General features: G+C 57.8%; 1 protein-coding gene across 2 annotated transcripts in view; it reads right to left on the bottom strand.

The window, feature by feature from the left end:
- Positions 1 to 7,621, bottom strand: part of TRIM8 (tripartite motif containing 8) — a 28,457-nt gene extending 20,836 nt beyond the window's left edge. The window contains exons 1-3 of one of the 2 annotated variants that reach the window (XM_019555733.1): positions 6,100 to 7,621; positions 5,965 to 5,991; positions 5,150 to 5,797 (exon numbers count right to left, since the gene is read on the bottom strand). In XM_019555733.1, coding sequence (XP_019411278.1) covers positions 5,150 to 5,719 — 570 coding nt within the window. In that variant the 5' untranslated portion in view covers positions 5,720 to 5,797; positions 5,965 to 5,991; positions 6,100 to 7,621. The remainder of the gene's footprint in view (positions 1 to 5,149; positions 5,798 to 5,964; positions 5,992 to 6,099) is intronic. The other variant, XM_019555732.1, reaches the window with a different exon arrangement.
- Between the last annotated feature and the right edge of the window lie 251 nt (positions 7,622 to 7,872).

A 7,872-nucleotide genomic window follows, 5' to 3' on the forward strand; every position in this document is an offset into this window, starting at 1 on the left:
CCACCCCCACCATGGCACTCTGCTCCAAGCGACCGGGGGCAAACCTGGAGGGGCGCAGGGCAGGATCGGGCCCTGCTGCAGCAGAACGGGGGGATGGAGACCTCCTCCCCCCGCCTGCCAGGTCTTCAGACGCGCTTCTCGGCTGCCCCCATCGGCCCTTCCTCCCCTCCCTGGTGCGGAGACCCTGGGCACAAGAGCCAGCCTTGCTCCTACAGCGCCTGGCGCTGCACAAACACCCCGGGCTGGCTCAGACTAACCCAGATACCAGGCCACGCGGGTCCAGACCAGGGCCTGCCGCGACCAGCTGTGTTTGTGCAGGCTCAAGCGCAGCCGTGGGGATGGGCTGAGATGTCCAGGCTCCTAGAAGGGCACCAGCAACTGGCATGGCTGGTCTGGGATCACTGAGGTGCGCAGGCCTGGGGGGATTCATGGGCCCCTCCCCGGGGCCACAGGTGGAAACACAGCGACTAGCCAGTGCAACCCCGCGTGTGGATCCTGGCACCTGCCCGTCCAGCTTCTCCGGGGAAGGCGGCCGCACAGCTCGGCCTGGCGCCTTGGCCCGCTGTCCTGCTGCTCTGACCCCCGGGAAGGTTTTCCCTGAGATTTAATCTAATGCTTCCTCGCCACGGTTCAAGCTGCCCGCTGCTTGTCCTGCTCTTTGCGGCAGGGGAGAACGATTCCCCTTCCCATCATCTTCTTGCTATTTGAACAAGGTTCATCGGAAGCCAGGAGATCTCTGCCTCGGTTTTCCTAGCTATAAACTGGGTTAAATCTACCCCCCAGGATGCAGAGAGGCCTTGTTCACTGCCGTCTCTGAGGCAGTTCGGGCCCCCGGGCAACAAGGCGCTGAGCGCTACACGGCACATCCATCCCCCAGCCGCACGCCCCCTCCACGTCACAGCACAAGCCCCCCGTCGCTCCGCCTGGCGCCTCCCACGGGGCTCGGCCGCCTGCTCATTTCACCGGCTTCATGGCCGAAACCCTCGCCTCTGTCCCCCTGGCCGCGGCCGCTCGGCTTCTCACAGTCCGTGCCACCCACGCCGAAGCCGAGGGGAAGCGCAGGGGCGCGGGGCTGCGTCGCGAGCAGCTGCGACTGCCAGCTGTCTGCGTGGCGCGGCGCGGCAGGCGCGAGCCGGGGACGGGAGAGCGAAGGAGGAGATGCATATTTCTACCCACCGCCCCGCCAGCTGAGCTCCACAATGGCCCAGGAATGCGAGAGGTACCACCCTTCTTCCCCGCAGGCGCCGGGGATCAAATTCACGCCTGGCGTAAGCCTCGCTGACCTCGCCGGATTTCCAGCTAGTGAATCAGTGCAAACCCCACCCCACCCCGTCCCTCCTCTAAATTTCCAGGCACGGCGATGACTGGCAAAACCCCGGGGTTGGGGGGTGCAGGCAGCCCCACCGGGATGTCCTCCCGAGCCGAGGCTACAGGCGAGAATCGTCTAAGCAAAGAGACGAGGAAAACGTGCCCGGTGTGACCTCCGCCAAGGTGCTGGTGGGAAACACGGCTGCAGAACCACGCGCCTGGAAAATGGCTAAGCCTGCGAAATCAAACCCCAGGCACAAGCTACCAAACCTGTTTTTCTTCACAAAAAATGAAACGGCCACCCAGCCTACAAGAGCCCGTAGTCCCTGCTGGTCCCAGTCACCCCAGTCCGGGGCTGGAACTGGAGAGCCTCGACATTTCCTGCGGGCCCAGAGAAGCCTGGCCCGTCGGGGAGCCACCTTTAGGGCCCATCAGCAAGCCACCAGGTTTGGCTCCTTGCTGGAGCAGTCAATGAAGCTGGGTAGGAAAAGCCAGAACCGGGCCAAGGTTTGCACCAAAATCCCCCCGCACCTTGCTGCCATAAGGTGCATTTGCACAGGGATTGTCCCCCACCCCTCTTCTCCCCCGCACGCTTCATACTTTGACTGGCAAGTGCCGACTTCCCCGTCCTCTGGTATTTCAAAGGCAGGAGGAATTCAACTCAGCTACCTGGGTGATTCAAAGAAAAAAAATTCCCTCCCGAGCCAACCACAGAGCCAAAAAACCTTCTCTCCCCACCCATGAACCAAATCCTCTATGGAGAGGGCTATGCCGGCACAGCGCCTGCAGAGGGAGCGCTGCTCGGAAGCTCTCACCGAAAACGATATCCTTCCAAAAAAAAAATTAAAATTAAAAAAGGGTAAAAGACAGAAGAAATCTCTCCCCGCGGCCAGCATCTGCAGCTCCGCCTTCAAAGCCCGGTGAAGAGCAGGACCAAAAACGTGCTGGGTCCCCATTGCAGAAAACAAGGCTGCGGCGATAGCTAGAAATGGCATCTTGAATTCCCAAGTGCACGGGGGGGGAGGGGGCACACCGACAGGCCTAAAATCAACGGCCTGTACTGTAAAACCCAGGACAGCAGCTAGAGGTTTGGGGGAAATGTGCCCTTCCGCTGGGCTCCCTCCCTGCAGACCCCCCCGCTACAGGACGCCGGCATCGGACGCAGTTTTTTTTCTCTGCGGACAAAATGCACGAGCTCACAATTCAATTTGCTGCTGGGGGGCGGGGGGTGTCGAGGGCTTTATGGGTTTCTCCAGAGTGGGAAACGGGTCCCATTTGAAGTGAGAGCAAGGACCACAAGGTCCACAGCGGGCAGGAAAGGAGTGCCCCCCCCCCGAGCCAGTTGGGTGCCTCCAGATGAACTGAATGTCAAAGCAGCACCACCGAGGGTTCGGTCTGTTTTAAATGCTGCAAAAACAGGAAATAAAGGGGAAAAACCGTGTCAGAGAGGGAGGGAAAAAAAAAACGCAGCATGCACGTGAGAGCAAGCCTCACTGCACGCTGTATGTGCCGCCTGCCTGATGCCAGGCGCTGGGAGCCGGAGGAGTCACGGATTAGGGCCGTGCGCGCCAGGCGCTGTACAAACGTGCACCTTGCCCTAGACCCTTGCTGAGCCCGGGACCCGGAGGCCTCTGCTTGTTACTGGGTGCTGCCCTGGTGGTAGTGCCAATGTAGAAAACGGGGTAGATCCCCAGGAAGTGGGGTGGATCCCCTTGCAGAGACAGCACAGGTGGGCAAGACGAGCCAGGCAGGGCCGCCTGGAACAGTGTCCGCACCACCAAACTACCATCATCTCCTGCCCCGGACCTCCACAACCAGCTCAGCGCAAGGCTCTTGCCATGGCCGGGTTTCACGCCCCTCGCTAGGCCAGGGCACCGCAGCGAGGCCGCAGCAGGCAAGACCAGGCCGAGCCCCCGATCTATTTGTTACACCCCCCCGGGTGCCCCCGGAGAGCAGCTCAGTGGGATGCGGGGAGCAAATGGCTGTGCGCCAGCTCTCGGCACCTTCCCCCTCTCCCCAGCGAAGGGGCGCTCGCGCAGCCATACCAATACCCCGACTCTGCTCATCCTGCCTTCCCTGGGGCTAACGAGGGATTCGCCACACTTCTAATTAATCCTGCCACCCCCAGGAGGGGCCCTGGCCCTGACCGCTGTCGGAAAGCCACGGCTTCTCATCCGGCTGCCAAGGAGAGCAGGGGTATGAAGAGGCCCGAATCCTGCCAACCACCTCGGACTTCAGCGGCTGGGGGGAGACGGGGTTTCTCACTGCTTTAACGATGGGGGAGAGGGGCTGAGGCAGGACCCCGGTCCTAAGCCATAGGGCGAGCTGGGCCTAAACCCCAGCAGTGCCCACTGGGCCCTGCTGCCTCCCAAATTCCCAAAGCAGCCGGGCAGGAAGCTCAGGGTTTGGCTCCGCCGGGCCGTCCCGGGACAGCTTTGAAGCCTCCTGGAAACGGAGCTGGAAAAACCATGTCGGCTCCCCGGGAATCCCACACAACAGGCTCCAGACCCGCGGCGTCTCCTGGGCCGAGCATCCGCCCCACAAAGAGACCAGCTCCTACCAATGGGCTCACGACAGCGCTTCCCCCCAGGCCGGGCTGGATTTCCCCCTTCCCACGGGTGGGCAGGAAGCAGAGCCACGAGCATCTCTGCCACGGCCTCTGGCTTCCTCCCAAAAAACGAGGGAGGAAAATCCCCTTCCCATCCCTCCATGCCAGCTCCTCTCTCCCGAGGCCTCCGCCCCACCCGAGCCATCCAACTGGAAGGTAATTATGCTGCAATTTTTATTTATGACTTTTTTTTTTTTTTAAATGGCTGAAGGGTGACTCATTCTGGCAACATTAAAATACACAGGAAATCATCCCCGTTTTACAGTAATCGCCATTCAATTCATTGTTAAATATTTATTCTGCGTGGCTGCGACGCTGGGAGCAATTCGAGGGCCTCTCTGCGAGGGTCCGTCCGATGAGCCGGGGGAAGCAAAGGCCCAAGGACCTCGGGACCCAGCAGAGGAGGGGCCACCCAGCAACAGCCCCCCGGTCCCATCGGACAAAACCCCCTATTATGCCACTTCTGGGCACCGCCTTGCAGAAATCCCAGGGCTCTGCGCTGCTCTGGGCCGGGGCCGGGGCCGGCCGTGTCTCAGCCCTCTCCCTGCCACAAACTCCCCATTGTTGGAGCAAATGTCAAGCCCAGTCCCCACAAGCAGAAAAAAAAGAGGCCCATTTTGTGCCAGCATCCTCCCCTGCACCCGGGGGCCAGGGACATCCTGCCCCACCACCCGGCTCCCGAGGGATTTTGCTGGAGCGGGGCTGCAGCGAAAGAAAGGAGACAGCAATTTGACATTGATGGGCCTTACAAAGGAGAGGATCCTCTCTTTGTTGTTTCCCCGGCGATGGGCAGATCACGGGGCCGGGCCCCCCCGGCAGAGCGCACCTATGTAGCGCCCGCGATTCGCCGCCTCGGCGAGTTACCTTCGCCCTCGACGGAGCTAACCAGTTTGCGAGGCAGCTCGACGGCCTATTGTCATCGGGCAGTGACAAACGACTGCAAAAAGGTTCCCATGCAATACGCCACCGTTTCCCCCTCGCCATTGTCTGAGCAGCCACGGAGGAGGAGGAGGACATGCCAGCCCACCAGTGCCCTGCTCCCGGGGGTCTCTCCCCCACCCTCCCGGAGCAGACGAGCACATCTGCTTTTGTTTACTTCCTCCTTTCTCTCCCTGCGCCCGCCAGGCCCCTCGCGTGTCAGACTGTGGCCGCGGGGTCGGCGGCCCGACACCCAACGGCTTAGGGGGCGGAGGTGGACAGCCCCCCCTTAGCCGCGCCGCGGGGGCCACTTACCCGGATCTCGTTGCGACGGATCTCCACGTCGCACACGGAGTGTCCCTGGTGGGCCCCGCTGTAGTAGCAGCAGAACTGGCACACGGCGACCTGCTCCGCTTCACAGTGGTACAGCCGGTAGGCGTTGTGCTGGGGGCAGCTCCAGGCCCGCACGTCGTCTGCCTCCACCAGGAGGTGCCCGCGGGCCGTGGAGGGCTGCTGCAGGTGGGTCTGCACGTGAGACTGGCAGCAGGGCGCCTCGCACCTCAGGCAGATCTTCTGGGCCGGCAGCGGGGGGCCCCTGCGGCAGAAGACGCAGTGCAAGACCGAGGGCGTCTTCTCCAGGTTGAGCGAGTTGAATTTCTCCACGATGTTGGTCAACTTCAAGTTCTTCTCCAGGTTGGGCTTCTGGTTGTAGGCCTGGTTGCATTCGGGGCAGCGCACGAGCCCCGTCTCTTTGGCCCACGCCTCCCCAATGCAGCCCCGGCAGAAATTGTGCTTGCAAGGAAGTTGAACAGGTTCCACGAAGACATGCAGGCAGATGGGGCAGATCAGCTCCTCCTCGAAACAGTTCTTCCAATTCTCAGCCATGTCTGCCGATCTATTTACAGTTTCTCTCGCAATATTTCAGCTAGAGCTACAGATGCAGACGGAAACTGGGTTCCCCCCCTGCAACAGGAAGTCTCACGGTAAATGGCTATTTGAGAAGGGAAAATAAAAATCATAGATGCAGACACAGGCTGGGAAAGGAATAAGACAACAGACCCTAAAACATAAAAGGTGAAAAAAAAAAAAATCAAATCAAGCACAAGCAAACAACAGAAATCGATACATACGATTTGACTAAGACCCAGCATGAACAGCTGAAAAAAAGAGAGAGACAGAAGCTTTTGGGTGGAGAACCCACGATTTTAAACAAGTCTAAAGAGCAGTTTGTTTCTTGCGCTTCCAGGAGGCGAATCGAAACTTACCAAAGGTTGCAAAAAAATCCATACAAAATCCAGTCGCAGAGTCCAAGTTCCATATAAACCTCCTAAATTTAGAGCTCCGGATTTGACTTTCCGCGTCTTAGGTTGGCAACTGACATTCAATCTTTTTAAAGGGAGGTTTGGTCTCCCTCCCACCAACCTGATCAGCGCCCGAGAGAGGAGGCTGCCTCCGATTTTTATTTTATTATTGTTTTTCCTCCTTGTCTCCCTGAGGGAATTAGGAATCGAAGTCTTTCAAAATAAAAATCAAAGAGTTAAGATCCAAGCGGGAGGAGGATGATATTAAATTAAAAAAAAAAAAAAAAAGGTTAAATGACAAGCTGGATTCTTTAAAGCGCCCCAATGATTTGCTTCGAACCCAGCTGAGCAGCCTAAAAAAAAAAATGGGGAAAAAAATGCTTTTGGTGGCGAGATCTTGGATGGGTCAGTCAGTCATTCAGATGAAAATCCAGCCCGGAGCCAAAAGAAACCTCCCAGCCCCTTCCTCCTTGCACAAATGGGAATGAAGAAGAAATCGGTTTGGGGGAAGGAGGAAAAAAAAAAAAAAAAAATCAACCTGCTCTAAATCCTCACTAAGGGCTGGCTTTAAAAAATCACCACTGAGGCTGGCTTCTTTCAGAAACTGGAGGTCTCCCGATTTGAGTGAACCCCCCTCACCAAAAAAAAGAAAAAAAAAAGAAAATCATCCGAAATAAGACAATCAAATCAAATCAAACGCTGAGGATTGCGGTCGCTGGGAGGAAGGCAGGCATGCCTTGATCAAACTGAAAAGGAATTTCTCAACTGCTAATGAAAAACCCTGCCCCCTCCTTTTCCTCCTCTTCTCTGTTTTCCCTCTGACATGAAAGCTATTTCTCCTTTTAGATCCAGCCTGCGAAGGGGGTGAGAGGAGAGAGAGGAGAGAGGAAAAAAAAAAGCTCAAAGGAGAGTGCTGAAATGTACAATTCCAGCAGGATCTATTCAATCCTCAGCCATTTTGAGTTGCCTCGCTCTCTTCCTCTGGCTTTTAAGAGCGAGCGCGAGCGAGCGCGAGAGAGAAGGGCGGATTTAAATTCGGGGGGGTGGAAAAAAAAACAAACAACCCCCCCAAAAAAAAAACAAAACCCCAAAAAAACCTCAAGTCACAAAAAATAATAATAATTTTAAAAAAAGGGGAGAGAAACGAGGAGCTGGATCCGGCGGCGGCACCACCCCGCGAAGTCGGCGCCTGATGTGTCAGTTGAACGAGGGGAAACTCCGCGCCGAGCCCGTGCAACGCCAGCTGCTGTCGCCTCTCGGCTTTATCATCAGATCAAAAAAAAAAGCAGCCAACGCGCTCATCACCGCCACCTCCAGCCATCTTGGTTTTTTGTGTTTTTTCCCCTCTTTTTTTTTTTTTTTTTTTGGCAGGGGGGGTTAATTAAAATTAAAAATAAAAAAAATCCGGTCGCGTTAAAACCCAGAGGCCTGCTGCTCTGCCCCTCGCCCCCTGCGACACCCCCGCGCGCGGGCAGGCCGCGGCTTCCTTCCGCCCCGCTGCCAGCGGGGAAGTGAGGAGGGGGCAGGGAGAAAGGGGAAGATGAAGGGGGGGGGGGCAAAAAAAACCACTGCCCCCCCTTCGCCAAGTGGAAGGGGCAAAACAAACGAAATCAAAACCGAGGTGGGCGGGGGCTCCCGGGGCGGCTGTCACGGGCACGGGGGCTGCATCGCGGCTCCCCGCCCCAGAAGCCGGGCCGCGGCCCCGCGAGCGCTCAGGCGAGGGGGCGGTCAGGGCCG

This window comes from Crocodylus porosus, unplaced genomic scaffold (genome assembly GCF_001723895.1).
Source record: "Crocodylus porosus isolate Cpor-Errol unplaced genomic scaffold, CroPor_comp1, whole genome shotgun sequence".
NCBI lineage: Eukaryota > Metazoa > Chordata > Crocodylia > Crocodylidae > Crocodylus > Crocodylus porosus.